The sequence below is a fragment of the Amphiura filiformis genome, chromosome 5, assembly GCF_039555335.1.
Source record: "Amphiura filiformis chromosome 5, Afil_fr2py, whole genome shotgun sequence".
Lineage (NCBI taxonomy): Eukaryota > Metazoa > Echinodermata > Ophiuroidea > Amphilepidida > Amphiuridae > Amphiura > Amphiura filiformis.
In genome coordinates, this window is record NC_092632.1 from 13,292,639 (window position 1) to 13,310,262 (window position 17,624).

Here is a 17,624-nt window from a genome sequence, read left to right on the forward strand (position 1 = left end):
AAATTAATTAGTGCAGCCCCCGAGCTAAGCTTTGTTTGCTTGTGCCCTCTGCTACAAACGTGATATGTGTCGCTAACGTCCATTTAAATTGCTATTGAACACCTGTACACATTATTTTAATGCTTTGTTGCAGAGTTTGAAATCTGAAAAACAGCTAGACTGAGCTAAAACTTTGCAGCCAGGTACGAAATGCAACGAATCATCCGAGGAATCAATGAATAGTTGACATTCTCATGGTTTTTGTAAAGAAAAGTAAAGTAGTAAATAGATATAGGCCCATTGGTAAATAAAGTTTTTAAAAAAATAAATAGATAAACTCCCATTTTTGTAGGGTAGACTGCGGTAAAATGGGACACAAGATAAAATGGGTGTGCTAACTCGCACTGTCCCATCTTGCCCCAACTAATAATAAATCAATGGCGTCCCATTTTACCCCAGCTGACCCATTTTACCAGAGCTGCTTTACACTGCACAATTTCGCATGGGGGTAAAATGGGACGCCTTGATAATGATAAAATAATGAAGCCGGAGGCCGACGGGCACCACGGTTTAGGATAGCTTAGGATGGGGGGGGGGGGCAATATCAATGTCCCCTCCACGTTTCGGCAAATACATCCCTTTTCTAAGTAGGCTTAAAAATTCAGGCAAAATTCGGTACTACTAAAAGACTACTAAAGTAGTTATACCATGATTTTTGGCTAAAATAGTATGAAATTTAAAATGAAATTAACCCTCTGTATGGTCTACATTTAACTTCGCCCTAAAAACTAACTGTGTGTTTTTTGTACTAAGTTGCCTTCCCCCCTCTTTTTTCCTTTCCATCTCCATTTGCTTCCTGTTTGCTTCCCTCATTTTTATTCACCCTCCTTTCCTTTCTTTTAGCTTTCTTTCACTTTTGGCTCTTTCTGTAGCATTTCTCTCTTTGTTTTCCTGTTCTTTCCCCTTCTTTCCTTTTTTTTTCTATATTTCTTTTCCCACATTCCTCTTCTCTTAGTTGTTTCTATTGTCCCTGATATTCCCCCAAAATATCCAGGGTGAGCAAGTCCCCCACCCTCCCCAGCTCACGCCACGCACCCCACCCCATTACTTTCTCAAATAAATTGCCCGCTCCGCGAGAAAAATGTGTTTCTTTTTTGGTCTTAAATAGAAATGTATTTTGGCCATAATTCTTACTAATTTTAAGATTAAAGTGCGCGAAGCGCAATTAAAAATTCCCAATTTCAGACAATTTAACCCAAAATGAAGGTGAATTTTGCATTCGACAAAGTTTATCTTTCTCTCGGATTTATTTCTCGGAGTAATTCATTTTTCATCTGGTAAAGCTATATATCTCTCTCTCATCGGATTCATCTCTCGGAGTATTAATGATGCATCCGACAAAGTTTATTTTTCTCGCCCGTCGGATTTATCTCTCGAAGTAATTCATTTTTCATCCGGCAAACTTTACCTTTCCCGTCGGATTTGTCTCTCAATCAATCAATCAATCAATCTTTATTTTCATCAATCTCATTACAAACATTATAGCATTATTATAATATACAATTATTGTGTATTAACAAGATTTGATGAAGGTAGGTACATCACAAAGCCGAGGCCTGATAACGATGTACCACCTTTTAATTAACAAAACTCTCGAAGTGTAAACTTTTGGCTTTGACTATGGCGACCTTTGAATTCTGTACACCTTGCACCAGGCAGAAATAATTTACATAATAATATAGGCGATGCTTAGATAATTTGGTTATGACTAGATGCGGTCCTTCCCATTTGAACTCTAACTTTGGACATCTTCCTCTTTTACGTACTTCATTGTGGAGCCATACAATGGATCCAACAAGGACAGATTTATCCAGTGCCTTTTTTCACGGCAGTGAAATGATGCCACTTGCACCCACATCTCATATGCACAGTTTATCCCTTACATATCCTGTGTCTTGAATAGCTATATAGCCCGCCAAGCCTGTGGTTAAAGAGACTAGGAAATAATTCCTAATATCTCATACCCTAGTTTGTATGCCTTTATCTAATCTTGCCCCACTGACAACTTACTCATTAGCCCTTGGCCGGGGAAGAGTCTGTTAAATGTAGGAATTTGTTAGCCTTTTTTTTATAAACATGTTTGTAATTGGCTTATAGCCATCACATGCTGACAATACACATAACTGATTGGTTAGCACGTCATGGCCAGGCCTGATCACAAAATAAACATATCATCTGTATAGAAAACTATGCAGCAGGCGATTTACTTCAGAAAATTACTACATTGCACAAAACTAAGTCCATTATCTATAGTTAATTGAATGTTTATTGACTCTTGTAATAACCCATGTGTATAAACCTGTATAATATTGGTGTTCAGTCAGTCATAAAAACAGGACCATGACCCTGACAAAAGCTAGCAAGAGCAAATGGCTGTTTAATTTGTTTACTTTAGTGATAAAGGCAAAAATCAATTTTCTTCGTAGTTAAGCCAAATTTGTTTCCTATATAGGTAGCTTAATAAAAGTTTCTTTAAAAAAGGAATGGGGCGCCCAATGTGAGCTTGGTCGTGATGTGGTGAATTTCATGGTGTTTAGATTTGGTATTATTATCTTTTTGCAAACCCGGTGACACCTCATTATAGAAATCAGACCTGTCGATAGGTTGTAAGAGGGGATAGCCTTTTCCAGGCACATATTGCGCCATATACAGGGTGTCCCAAAAAAAAAGAGGCCCCTCATTGCGCCCTGTTTTTCTCCTATTTCTGAAAAGTTGATCAAATATCTTTTGGTATTTAAAGAAACCTTAAGTCGTTAGCTTTAATTAACCAAAACAATTATATCACTCGGCTCACAACTTTTGAAGATATGCTCTTTTAAAGAAATGTACCCGTTTTTCACTCTGTCCACGGAGAAGGTTTGGCTACTTCAAAGATTGAAAAGGAGTACACATATCATGCATGATTATCAAACATTCCTCAATGATAACTTTATAAAATAACTTTATTTATGGAATGGGCTTTACCGGTGGGTTTATGGGCAATGGATTTTGTTAACAGTGTCATTAATTTGTGGGTAAAATGGATGCCGAATGGGACTTCTTTTGCTTTACTTGCAATTACTTATTTTTTCTTGGTAATTTATGCCTTTTTGTTTTATTATGTTTCTTACTTTCTTACTTTGTTGTTTCTTGCTTTCTTTTTATTTACAACATAAGTCATTTCTCTTTTAGGATAAAAGGTAGCCCTAAACGGCTGTTTGGTTTGTCTTTGGTTCTTCTGAAGTGAGTTTACTGTGCTGCTCTTCCCTCTACCTGGTTGCCTCCTTGGCAAATACAGGTTTCAGCCCTGGTCCTCATTGCATCAATTGCGTTGCGTACCATCCTTGTGCGCCGGATACTTGCAAATGCATTCAGTAATACGTTTGCGAAGATCTTGGATTTTGCCACAGAGGAAAAAATCAAGTGGTGTGAGGTCTGGTGATCGTGCAGGCCACACCACAGCATAAGCCATCCCAACCACTCTGTTTGCTATCCGTGGACAGAGTGAAAAACGGGTATTTTGATTCAAAAGGGCATATCTTCAAAAGTTGTGAGCCGATTGAAATAATTGTTTTGGTTTATTAAAGCTAACGATTAAAGGTTTCTTTACATACCAAAATATATTTAATCAACTTTTCAGAAATAGGAGAAAAAGAGGGCGCAATGAGGCCGGGCCTCTTTTTTTTGGGACACCCTGTATAAAGAAAGTTTTGCTACTTTGCAACACAATAAAAACCTAAATGCAAAATGAGATCCTGTAGGTGGCTCCCGAGGGGCTTAAAAACTAAATGCAAAATGAGGTTTTTAAAAATATTGTTTTCAGAGTCAAGACGCATGTATCATTATTAAGCCTCATATCACTTATTTATTGTCGAATAAGTGCAGAGTAGGTTAGATATGAATATTAAATGTTAGGCCAAAGTAGCTGAAAGTACATGTACTATACACCTGATCCGTGAACTTGTCTTTTTTAAAGACAAATTCTTGTTATCATATTTGCGTTTCTAGCCTTAATTGGCTGCATGCTTCAAGACTTCTCTTGCCCTTAATCTCTGTCGTATCTTCTGAGCGTAGTCCGTTGACAGCTCGGCATCATGACTTGGATCGGAGGGCATATCAAACAAATCTACCGGCAGCATCATTTGAATCATTTCTTTCCCAATCCCCATACATCATCACGAACGGTGTTTCGCCTGTAGATTCTTGAATCGAACTTCTATATGCCATCATTGCATACGGCAATACTATCTTGTTGGTGATGTTGCGGGTCCAGCAAAACTAATCCATGTTAAGCATAGTCCGGTTGAATCTTTTAAAAAAATTAAGTGAATTTAATCTTCTTCAAGGACTTAGACAGGGAGGATGCACATCGGCTGATATGTACAAGACCCGGGGTACAAGATCTTCATCAACCCGTTATTTAACATCTTGAACATGTTGAAGGGAAGTGGAGTTGGCTCCAAATTTGGATGGACCAATTTTATGCTGGCTCATCCACGTGTGCAGATGACATCCTGCTTACCGCAAACAGTGCCTCTGACTGATCTACAAGTCATGCTTCAGCAAGCAGCCATATGCTGATCAGCACAGATACATCCTCCATCCTGACAAAAGCAATGTCCTCATAATGAATTCCAAAACTCCCATTGAAGTATAGAAGGGAGTCCAACCATTCAAGCTAGGCTCTGAAGCTAGGCAGAGCACCAGTCAAAATTGAAACTGCATCTCACCTAGCTAGGTCTCCTCAGAACAACAGGTCGCTCCAACAGAGAGCTTTAATACCAACGACAGGCTGAAACTTGCAAGACGAACAACATGTACGTGCTCCATGGGCGCAGGGCTACAGGGAAGAAATTGTGTCACTGTCAACCCTTAAGTTAGCAACAGTCTCCTGAATGTCTTCGTTATACCAAGATATCTGCATGATATTGAAATCATCAATTTGAATACAACCGAGATGAATCTCTTCAATAATCAGCACAGGAAAGTCCTCAGATTCAGAATCTTCCTGATCGTACACCAAATGAAGCCGTTTACTACTTGATAGGTCAACTCCCACTTGAGGCAATTCTGGATCAGCGCAGACTCTGTCTATTTGGTTCAATTTGTAGAGGAGATGGAATTGAAAGAGAAATTGCTGTATATACCAACTTGCAAATAAGGATATCAAATCACACAGCTGGTTTGTCAAGACCTCAAACATCTTATCCAAATACAATCTTCCCGATGCTCATTTGCTGCTTGCCTCTTAACCAACAAAAAACACCTGCAGGGAGAAATACTATCAGAGAAGCAATTGAGAAATGTTGGGCTACAGAGCTGAAACTATGCCATCAAGTCCGAGATACAGCACGCTCCAATGAAAAAATACACATTTCTTTGGTTTCAACTTCAGATTGGCTTGTTGAGTCTTTCAAATACTACCGTCAATATCTTCATCTCCTCATCTATGGATTTTCCGAAGACTATTATGTCGTCCAGGTATACCGACAGGCTCTCCCACTGCAGTCCAGCCATTATGTTTTCCATTAGCCTCTCAAAAGTGGAGGGGGCATTGCTTAGTCCGAATGGCACTACAGTCCGTTGATATAATCCTCCACGTACCACAAATGCGGACTTCTCTTTAGGGACCGATCGTTATTTACGGCAGGGAGGAATGGGCCTTTTGGAAAAAATATCTACAAAAAAATTCGCGTTCTCCCCTGCATTTTTCGGATTCCCTCTTTGTTTTCACGAATTTCTTCATTTAAAACTTGACAATCCCCCTCCTGGTTCAAAGAAATATTTCGCATTTCCCCCAAAAGACCCAAACAAAATTTCGAGTTCCCCCCTCAAAATGCCCATTCCCTCCTGTCATAAACGATCGCTCCCTTAGCTGACTCATCTAACTCCACCTGCCAGTATCCGGATGCCTGACCTAACGTAGAAAACCATTGTGCTCCGGCTAATGACTCTAGCAATTCCTCAATCCGGGGGATCGGATGTGAATCTTTGATCGTGATCTCATTCAGCAATCTAGTATAATCCGTGCCAAATCTCCGAGATCCATCCTTCTTTGTAACCAGGACTATTAGAGAAGCCCACGGACTTGCTGATGTCTCGATTATGCTCCTATCCAACATGTCTTTGATCTGTCTATCTGCTTCTGCTTGTATTACTGGAGCCATTCATCTTGGTCTTTGTCAGATTGATGGAGAATTATTGATTTCAATCCGATGTTTCACAAAACCTGTCTTTCAGGTATCTTTATCCCCGGAGGAGAATACATCCTGATATTCTACCAACAACTTTGCCACTTTAACGTGCTGGTCTTCTGGTAAAGCTTTGATACAAGAGTCAAATAAATCCTGGAGATACGCCGGTATTATTATACAAATATATACTGCCATGAGAGGTTCTGGTTAAAACTATGGGCCCGAGCTGAGAGCAATAGTACTATTTTATAAATAGTATTAATTGATCTCAACGATCGAGGGACCATATAGTTTTAACCAGAACTTCGAATAAAGGCAGTATATATCTGTTTTATATACTTCATTATTATATCCCTCATTAATATATTCTCGTTCATTAATTGGTTAAACGAGTATCATGTGACCAAAAATAGTTTTACTATTTTGCAAACTTGTTAACAAGCCGATTGATGAGGGAACGGGATACTATTCAAAGTACTATCTCCCGGGGAAATAGTTTTACTATCTCCCTCTGAGCGCGTCCCGGAGCGCGTATGACCTCATAACTAGTGGTCAATGCAACTCGCCACATACGCGGGATATCAGTACCGGCTCCGGGGTATTAATGTGTAGCAATTCGTTTTGTCTTGCGAAGCACACAATTAAGCAGCACAGACATGACAGAAGTGCAGCTAAAATACGGCGGTTTAATGGCATAATCTGAGTTACATCAGGATCAGTATCTTAATATTGATGGTGAAATAACAGGGAACATGTTAACATTACTCGTTTCACGGCGGTATTGTAGAGGTTGTCACGCATTTTCACGGTAAGCTTTAGCCACTCAACTGTGTGCGTGCTTTGTGCATTCAATCAAAACAAAGCAAGGCCGGCGTAGCCTTGACTAGGCCTAGCCTACATTTATGCCTAGGCCTATGCCTTGTGTTTAATGAACAAAGAATATATTAATGAAGGATATAAAACAAATATTTACTGCTCTAAATTCGGGATCTGGTGGAATCTATTGGTCCCCTCGGTGAACTGGAGACCGTGAGCCTACTATTTTCCCTCGACCTGGCGGTCTCGGGAAAATAGTAGGCTCACGGTCTCCAGTTCACCTCGGGGACCAATAGATTCCACCAGATCCCGAATTTAGAGCAGTAAATATTTGTATAATATGTTCTTTGTTCATTGACTGGTTAAAAGAAAATTATTTGACGTTTTGACTCTCCAGCTTCTATCATGAGTGAACAGCACGACCAATTTAAGCACAACCTATATTTTCCCTTCAAAAAAAATCGAATAGGCTAAAATCGGGCTTATTACAGCAGCGCGAAATCACGCTATGGCAGTTTCGCGTGCGTGAACTGTTCCGTCCCATCAAATGCGCGCACGCGGAAGGCATGCTCAAAAGTACTATTTACGGCTTGGAGGTACTATTTACGGCTCATCCGGGACATTGCAAATACTATTTACGGCTTAGAGGTCCTATTTACGGATATGTGATCCACTTTTAACCAATCAATGAACAAGAATATATTAATGAAGTATATAATACTTTCTCTTCGTCTTCTTTTACGACATCATTTTGTGTTGACTATTTCCCATTCTACTACTGGACTCAATGTTCCCACAGTGGTTTTCTTTTTCACCAGCAGTGGTGACAGAGTCGGATTATACACTCTGATTGGAATTTTGTTCGAATCAGTTTTTAACATCCAGATTAACAACAACTCTAGCCATACATGTAATAGCGCCAGAATATCTTAGTTTACTATCACCTTGCTCAACTACACCTAATCCTCATGCATCTCAGGAAGTTTATCTACTTTCCCAAGAAATATCATCTCGTGTCCGGGTGGAATGGTCATTGCTTGAGGAATGGTAACTTTGCAACAAAATGTGCGACTTTCTTTTGTATAACATTGCACAACCTCTTCTCCAAACTGTAATTGCTTCTTCACTACATCTATCACACTTCCGGCTAATTCCATGAAGTCCATTCCCAATAATACATCGTCTTTCACTTGAGCTACAGTTACCGGCATGAGCACACTGACGTTGCCTACGGTAACTTTCATCATTGCCCATCCTAGTATTGCTAATGGGCCCCATTCGCTTGTCCACCAGGGTCTTCTACTGGAAGTATGTTTGGTCGTGATCAGACAGGAATACTATTGTAAAACCTTTCGGAAATTATTGTGTCCGTTGTACGTACCCGTGTCAACAAGAAGATTAAGAGGAATCTCAGCTACCTGTCCTGTGACAATAAATGTTCGTCCAGTCTTTGCTTTAGTAGCTGCTGCACTCTGATCTTTGGCGCTTTAAATATGTGCAGTTGGGGTGCTTTATTGTTGCGTCGGAGCCCACATGTCCTGCGACCCTGCCGGGGTGACTATACTGGCTTTCCTTGCAACCGGGGACAAAAGGCGATGTAATGGTCAAGTGCACCGCACTCAAAACATCCAATACGTTCACGTCTTTCCCCTTTACATCGTCATCCATTCCTCTGTTCGCTCCTCCACGACCTCGATACCCCTGCTCTTTATTTCCATTTCCGCGCCAAGGACGATACGGAATCTCAGTCGTACGGTCCTTTCCGTCATTTGATCCTTTCAGTTGTTTCCACGGTGCATAAATAGGGTGCTTTTGTCTCTCAGCTAACAAAAATCCCCAAAAATGCTTCTGATTCTAATGCAACGCGGAATGCCTCCTCCATAGTGGTGGGACGAGACAAATGAATTGCAAGGCGAAGCACTCGATCTCGTAGGTTGTCCATGATGAATGATCCCTGGCAATCCTATTTCTTGACTGCTCCGGCATGCCGACGTAGGCGCCATCAGTCAACTTTCTTATAGCTTGAGCAAAATCCTGTAATGTCTTTTGCGGTTGTTGCTGGCGACCTCGAAGCTGAGCCAAATACATATCTTCCTGACCACCGAACATTCCTTCAAGTCGTCTTGATCTAATATGTGCAGTAATATTTCAGAGTCCACGGTATCAAATGCCACACTGAGATCCAACATGTTAAGAAAGACAGCTTTCTGGTTATCTAGAGCACACAATGAGAAGTTTTTATGAACACATGCAAGCGCAGTTTCAGTGCTATATTGGGCCTTATAGGCAGACTGTATAGGCTCAGCTAGCTGATGATTCACATGATCCAGAACTTGGGTAGCAACGCACTTTTCAATTATTTTTGAAATAAAAGGCAGGTTGGCAACTGGCCTATAATGTTTCAACTTAATCTTATTGAGGGAAAGTTTCTTCAACTCAGGTGCTATCATGGCATTGCAGAGAGATGACAGGAACATGTTAACAATTCTTCCAAGAACAGGAAGTAGCTCAGTGGAATGTTGTTTAACCAACCAAGTAGGTATAACACATCTAAGGCACACGACTTGTTGGGAGACAACGTTCAACAGTCGCCGCTTACAGAAACCTCATTGAAATGATTCAGCATGGGTATGTTAGGACTCACATTGAAAGTATTGTCTAATATATACATCACATACATTATCATTGTAACAAGTATTGCCAATATTTTCAACCTCATTACGAATGGTTTCAACCTTATTAACAAAGAATTCACCAAACTGAGTAGCAAAGCTGTTTGGGACAATCAGCATCTGGTATGGGCTTACTGTCTTTGTTAAGAAGTTCTCTTACGACTACAGTTCTCAAGTCTTTCTTTATAATACAAAGTCTTTGGACCAGCAACTGCGTGCGGGAAGGTCATAACACATCAACTTAAGGACAAAACAAACTACGATTGACAAAGTGACACTATGGCGTCATATGCGCTGGTATCAAAGGACGCGCCTTAAGATTCTCAGGGTGGGGTAGGAGGTTTTTGAAGAAAAAAAAACGTTACCCACTACATGAGCAAAAAAAAACTTTCCCCACCAACATTTAAAAACATTTCGCCACCTAACTCACAATGTAAAAATGCATGAAAATAAAATAAAAACTTGCCACACAGTGGAGCGGCCGTGCGTGAGTATTCGAGGACTGGAGGATCGAGTCTAATGCTGCGTCCCTAAATAGCGATTTTAACCTGTTCGGGTCAAAATTAAAAGTGGACATAATAGTGAAAACTAACATTTCGCTGAAAAGAAATACAAATCTATTTTGTATGCAAATGTTACAACGTGGATTTAACAAATAATTGAGCTAGTATTAAAAACACTGCCATTATAAATGAAATAATTGCAAATATATAGTAAGACATCTCAGGGGATATATCTTCAATTAGATTCCCACCAAGTAAACTGCCTATTCCTCTTCCAACGCCGAATGTTAATGTTGACATTAAAGATTGTAAGGTGGCTTGGTATTGGTTTTCTACAGCATTACCGAGAAACGCCCCTTGCGACTGGGCGTAAATAGCGATGGAGATCTCTGAAAACATGAACAAAACAAAATTAAAACAAAATAAAACAAATATTGATCCGGAGAAAGTCATTCATGTCAGGTTTGCTTTTGGTTATTCACTCCCTAGTTATTCACACAGAAAAGCCATTTTTTTTTTTTTTCATGTTTTTAAACTTTCTATTTTTACGAGCCGTAATGACTCTAGGCCAAAATCACCCCTTTCCCAAGTTCCCACTAATGCACAACAATAATACACTGTTTGATTAAGTTAACAATATCTGGTCTTCAATTAAAAGTAAAATATGATTGGTACATGAGCTTACATGAACAATAAATGCACCAAAATGCACATACAATATAATCACACAATCACAATTTTCATATTACTTAGTACTTAACCAGCAGTCTTCTTCTTGATGATTATAGTGTTCTGGTACAATGTTCTGGCTAGCTGATGTACATCCTTGTTAACTTATTCGGCAAAAAATCACTGTTCAGAGAAGTCCATTGTACACTTGCATTTATATATCCTTTGCGTAAAATCCTCGCACAGAAATGATATTGCTTTCTCCAAATGCTCAAATCCTTGCACAGTTGACAATTTCACCAGCTAAGATGCTTCTTTCGCCAATCACTCTCTTTCTCCAGGAACAGGCGACTTTCTGCACTGATCCTTTTTATTGACAGATGTGTTGTTTTATAAACCACACTCCAGCAACAGTCGACAGGAGAAGTTTAATCCTTTGGGAGGAGAAGTACCTTCATATACTCAAAATCTCTTTCGTTGCTGTGGGAGGGGGGATACTTAAGTTTGGTTTTGGTAGGGGTGTGCTGTTGAGAATTTGAGTAGATGCATCAATATACCGATTTTTCAAGAAATTTGTACCCATCGATATACCAAAATTCAAACTGCTTACCTCTAAAAAGCAGTGGAACAACCATCCACGTTACATTTTCTATCATAGATGCAATTATACAACCGGCACCAATTCCAATACAAGCAGCGACTAATAGCGGAATGTGACCAATTTTGGTGTTGAGATAGGGCAAGCAAAAAAATGTTATCGTCCCACATACTTTGCTTATGAAGCCACCCCATCCCATCATTAAGTAAGATCCACCTATAAATGATGTAAACATGGTAAAATACAATTTAATCGAATGTTAGTACTAAAACTAAAACCTAAACATAGCAACTAAACGACTAAGTGATGCTAAGATTTGGTCAAGACCAGGTCCTCAATAAAGTTGTTTCAAAATGCCGATTTTTACATTGTTGTGTTGCACTTTGTACTTTGATGACTGACTAAAATCATTATATTTGTGATACAATCAGAGATTTTTGAGGCGCCCTCTACGGAGGGTTTTTTTTTGTTGCCAAAAACAACAAGGGAAAATAATCCGATGGTGAAAATAATATAATTTATCCTTTTGTTAAATACAAATCTAAATTTCTTATCATTGCTTATATAACTTGAATGCCGGACGTGAAAATAAAAACTCCCGAGACAATGTCTTTCTTGTCATTCTTGTCGCATACTCAGTGCCATCGGGACTCAGTCGGGACTTACCAAGGACATTGATGTACCAATAGTCAAATGTTCTCATTTTACCGCAAGCAATAGCTAACCACGTGATAACAATCACCACACTGATGTATCGTAATTTCAAGACAGCACCAGCGAAGGTTGCTAATGTGTACGTTTTATTTGTTTTCTTCTCCTGTATTACAAAATAAAAATAAAAACAAAATGAAGAGAATATCTCACATTTACATGTAGTGCCTTAAATATAGAATTTGTAGCAATTAATTAACTCTATGTCTGTTCGATGCCGGGTGTCAACTCAATACACCAACATTGAATCTAACATTGGTTCTAAACATGTCGAATAATGAAGTACATTTTTCCTTTCTGAAGATGTCACCTAACTAATAAGATATGATTACCTCTTTATCATCTGACTCACTAAACATCCACCATGCTATAGGAGCAGCTATCAATATCGCCACAGAATACATCAAGAAACATGCCAAAAAGCTTGCTTGCTTTACATCAATAAAGCAGTGGGTATACGTATAGACGGTCATATGAAGCGTCACTCCAGCTACCATAACCCTGAAAATGAAACCACATTTTGTATTATACATAATGGATCTCATGAAAGTACAAAGTGAAAAAGCACTTTGCATAGAATTTTAAAAAAACCCCAACAACATGAAAACCTACTACATAGTACATAGTACAAATACAAAACTCAATTGACTTCGGAAATGGAGTAGGTTGTCCAGAATACCTAAACTCATTCAGGAAAGTTACAATATAAAACAAAAGCAATCGCAGTAATGCAAGGCTACATTATAAAAATGAACCCTCTTCAACATGTTCTAATCGAGGCGTTTTTGTAACAAGTTTAAACGGGGGTAGTTTCAACACGATCTCTTGTTTTCGCGCTAAAACGTCTAATGCGTATGATTTTGGCACCATGGATTGGTATGGGTCTGAGGTCTCCTCCTTCCGTTTATACAAGTAAGTACACATATTACAAGATTGTCGTCACAATGACCTCAAATATCAGTTATTGTGTCATTCAAAATTGACACAAAAATGGATTTCACCCAAAAATCAAAGAAGCTTCGGATACCTTCTAGCTGAAAATGACAGCAAACCACTATTATAACATATAAAGTTAGTGCCATTCCCACGAAGGCCTACGCTAGCCCCGGGTAAGGTACTATAGTCCTTATACCTTCCTCGAGTCAGTAAACATGGTAAAGTAAAATCAAATATTGAGATTTTCTCACAAACTGTTAATTGTTGCAGTAATTTGTTATGCTAGTTGGATTCCTTGCATCATTTCCTTTCTGAAAATGTATTCTTTTATACAAATAATATAAAAAGAAGAAATGCTTCTCATCATTACATTTAGAGGTATAAAAAACAACATCTAAATTACTGGCTCGAGAAAGGTATACAGACTATAGGATAAAAAATGTCTTTAAATTTAGAGCATGAATTGGTCGAACTATTATATGGAGCCGTTTGCCGGTTTTTGAGCGTTTTGTAGCGACAGGAAAAGATCTAGAGGAGGAAGGGTAGCAATATTAGGGTTAGGGTTATCATTAAGGTTAAGGTTAGCGTTACGCATAGGGTTAAGCTATTGTTAGGATTAGAGTCATGTTTAGGGTTAGGATAGGGCTTAGGTTAAAGGAGAAGTTTACGAATTAGGGTCATAGTTACCCCTAATCCTAACCTTACTTTCGACCCGTAACCTATGTGACCCATTACAGCAAAAGATATCTTAAGTCGGGTGCTTTGCTAATGCCAAACACATTCTAAACCAATCATCACTCCTATTGTTGAAGAGAATAATAAATGTTTATAGAATTGTTTGTTGTACAGCTCCAGTCGTTGTTTGCTATGGTTAGTCCCTGTTCAAGTGGTGGGTTACAAATGCATTGTCTTGTATTTGTGTTGGTATATATGTATTAGCCACCCACTCCCACTATCATGACTAACAATGAGATGGCATTCCTGAACCTCGTTGACTTTGGGGTGATTTGAAACGACCGCCACTTCAGATTGTCATGATTGGTTGATATTTGCTGCCAAAAATTGGAAAAGGAGACACATGTAGCAGCCGACATAAAGTACCTTTCGCTGTAACTAACAGGTCACATATATTATCACTAAGGGAATAACTGCTACAAACATACCCAATGCAATGACCGAATCCGCCGAAACCTTTAAAATATGCATACTGGTTTCTCTTCTTTGACCCAAGAACAGCTAAAACGAGTCCATTAGCAAGAGGAAACCAGGGAGCACTTAGTAACTGGGATGCAATATTCACAAAGATGAGGTAAATAAAAACGACATGAAGGTCATGGGTGTTGTATATGTTACGTTGCGTATTTGTAATATTAGATGGAGATGTTATTGTCACAAAAGACGAACAATTATCAGTCTGGAACTCGGGAACTGTACTAGAAGAGATATTGACAGAGCATATGTCTATGCAGTCTTTTACTCTGATTGTCGGCACATAGTACATGGCCATATGCGTGAATGCAGTAGCCACGAGTGATCCGGTAAGAATATATTTGTTTATTGAAAATTTGTCCGAAATATAGCCTATAAACGGTGTATAAAATACTGCTACAAATGGTTGAACGCATCCTATGTAACCAATATCTTTGGCATTGAAGCCAAGTTGCCTCAAATACACTGAAATGTAAGGATGGAGTACTTCTCTGGCAAAATGCGTTATGACAAAGAATAGCGCGAATAACTTTGATTGTTTGGAGATATTGACCAATGCAAATTGCGAAGAGGATTTGGTTTCTTCATGGTAGCTATTCTCTGACTCTTGCGGGGACTCTTGTAGTATTTCAGGTAGATCCGAGCCTGTAGTTTCACTCTCACTCTGTAAATAGCTGTGTGATAACAATATACGGTCCAATTGATCTCTGTTGCTAGCCATGATGTCATGATTAACTGCAGAGAAAGAACAGTACATGATTAGCAGTCCCTGAAAAATACGCCATGTATGGAAAAATAAGATATATAACCTTAGCGAATGGCTGCATGTGGTGATCTATTGGGAAACTGTATATGTTAAGAAATCACATTTCTACCAGAACTACAACTGACGACCTATATAACTGAGAACCAAAGTAGAATTTGTTCTTTTTTTGGATAACGTTTTAGAATTTTAACCGCATAATCCATCCGATTTTAAACCAGAAAATCTCACACGGTAAAGGATAGGGTGCATACATGTATATACTGGATACATGGGCATACCTTGGTTGACCTTGTTGGATACATCTGCTGGTACATCTGTTGTCCACATGGGGAAATAGTAAACCCAGCCTGCAGCACTGTCCTAGGAGGTTATTATTATGCCATATATTTATGTTCCATATTTGGCACTTTCCTGGACTGAAATTAGTATTTTGATTGGCGAATGTTGCAGCGCTGTCTTCTAAAATACTGGCTTAGTATGGGAATGCTCCGAATCACAGGAGGGATATGAGACAAAGGGTTGTCTCATATCCCTGATCACAGGAACCCGAGCCCACTGGAGCAAGAGCCATTATTATTGTTCATTCGGCCACGTAAACGCGTATTCCGCTAAGCGCTAAATCACTCAGTGCTGGTTTTTTTTGGTTTGGTTTTTGTTGTTGTAATGTATGGTTGCCGTACCTGTGTTGAATTTTGACTACCGGTAAATGATTGTCTATTAGGCCTATGCACTTAACCGATTTCCGTGACCTGGACTTATCGGATCAGAGATTTCTTATCATGCATTTAAATGAGGCTTATGAATAATGCTTTGTTGCTAGGACGTTTTCTATGGCATAGTTTAGGGGAATATATCCTACAACATAAAATATTGGGAATTTAATTGCTAAATACGAAACTATCCTATAACATTTTGAACATTTTCTTACGCGCTTGCGCCGCCGCTATACACAAAACACTGAAATCCGAGTACTTGAGAGTCGCCTTACCACAGCAGCTAAAGGCCGGGGTCTGAAAATCACTATCCCCATGGGCGTCAATCCCGGGGGACAGGGGGGACGTGTCCCCACCTTTCGACAAAATGACCCATTTAGTCAGCCACTTTTTGACAATTCAGGCCGATTGTCCACCCCCACTCCACATTTCAAGCCGGATTGGCGCTACTGATTTTGCCTGGCATTTAATTATTGTAGGCGGCCTCCTCAATACTGAGACAAAACCAAAATCTGAAAACTTACCCACTTTGCAAAAAGGAAAATATTTACTTGATATCTTCTGGAACTGAAATCTACCGATTAAAAACTTCGGTCGAAGTTTTGCCACAAGTTTAAAAAAATAACGGTTAGTTCATGAAAAAGAAGAAGTGAAATTTAGCAAAACGCGACGAGGTTTATTTGCCCGTAAGAGAGCTCTATTGTTCCGCTATTGTATCCGCTATTGTATCCACTATTGTATTCTATTCATAAAAGCTACTGCAAGAATCGCGGCAATCCCTGATATTGCTGATGTCTACCGCCGGCGTTTCGCATTTATTAACAATCAAAATTATCCCATACTCTTACATTTATAGTCTTATTCTCACCTTTTATATAATATTCAGAAATTGCAATTCGGAAAACTACTAACTTTTCAAGTGAAAATATATATTCCATCGAAAATATATCAGACTTAATTGTATACATAGAAATCTATTATACCCAACCCATAAGTGCCCAATGCACCCAAATATCCCCGCAAATATCTCATACACGATTTTATTCATTCATTTTGGGCTTTAAACACTCAGAAGTTGTCCAAAATGGCAACATCATCAGCATGATCAAACACTCTATGACTTGTTCACAAGTTGATGCTTTACAAATTACCCTCACTTGACCAAACACGCATAATACATGATCGAAACACCCAACAGAGTTTTACATAAGATTATGTGGCTTGTCGTAACGATTCAAAAGATGCCACTTTCTTACCCACTGAGACTAGCTAATGTGCATGGCAGAAATCTATAGTGCGGACACTCTTCAGTCGCAAACCAACAAAATTCGTGCTATTTTGGCGTTCTTGCAAAAGAAATCTCGTGAATCGAGTGCCCTCTCAACAATATCCCTAGATGTTTGCCAATAATGACACACTCTAGAAACGCCAACATAAATCACCCAACAGCTTCATTTTAAGAATTATTTCAGTATCCAAATCAATAGGAACAGAAAGAGTATGGTCTACACATTCCAGGAAAATGTTTTATTTGTTTCTTCCGCCATTCTATATTTCCCTAAAATTATCACATTTTTTCTCCAAAATCCTATGTAAATGATTCTCCACGCTACGCAGAAATTATGTGCGATAAATCATACAAATTTGCCACAATTTTACATCACTTTAGACAGTATTGCAATATCTTGATGATTTTTAGGCATTTTGAACGGCAACTTGAGTATTTTCAGAAATCAAATATCGCGCCAAGGGGATGACACTCTTATTCACGCATTCATTTACAACGCAAACTTGTATCGAATCCCGGTGGTTTGCGACC

General features: G+C 39.0%; 1 protein-coding gene across 1 annotated transcript; it reads right to left on the reverse strand.

Annotated features, from left to right (window-relative positions):
• Positions 1-7,383: 7,383 nt before the first annotated feature.
• On the reverse strand, positions 7,384-15,668 carry LOC140152664 (major facilitator superfamily domain-containing protein 6-like). The gene is made up of 6 exons (XM_072175114.1): positions 15,371-15,668; positions 14,281-15,061; positions 12,514-12,682; positions 12,137-12,287; positions 11,483-11,686; positions 7,384-10,592 (listed from the first exon to the last, which is right to left on the reverse strand). Exons 1-6 carry the CDS (start codon positions 15,417-15,419, stop codon positions 10,336-10,338), a joined length of 1,611 nt encoding a protein of 536 aa, XP_072031215.1. The 5' UTR covers positions 15,420-15,668; the 3' UTR covers positions 7,384-10,335.
• Between the last annotated feature and the right edge of the window lie 1,956 nt (positions 15,669-17,624).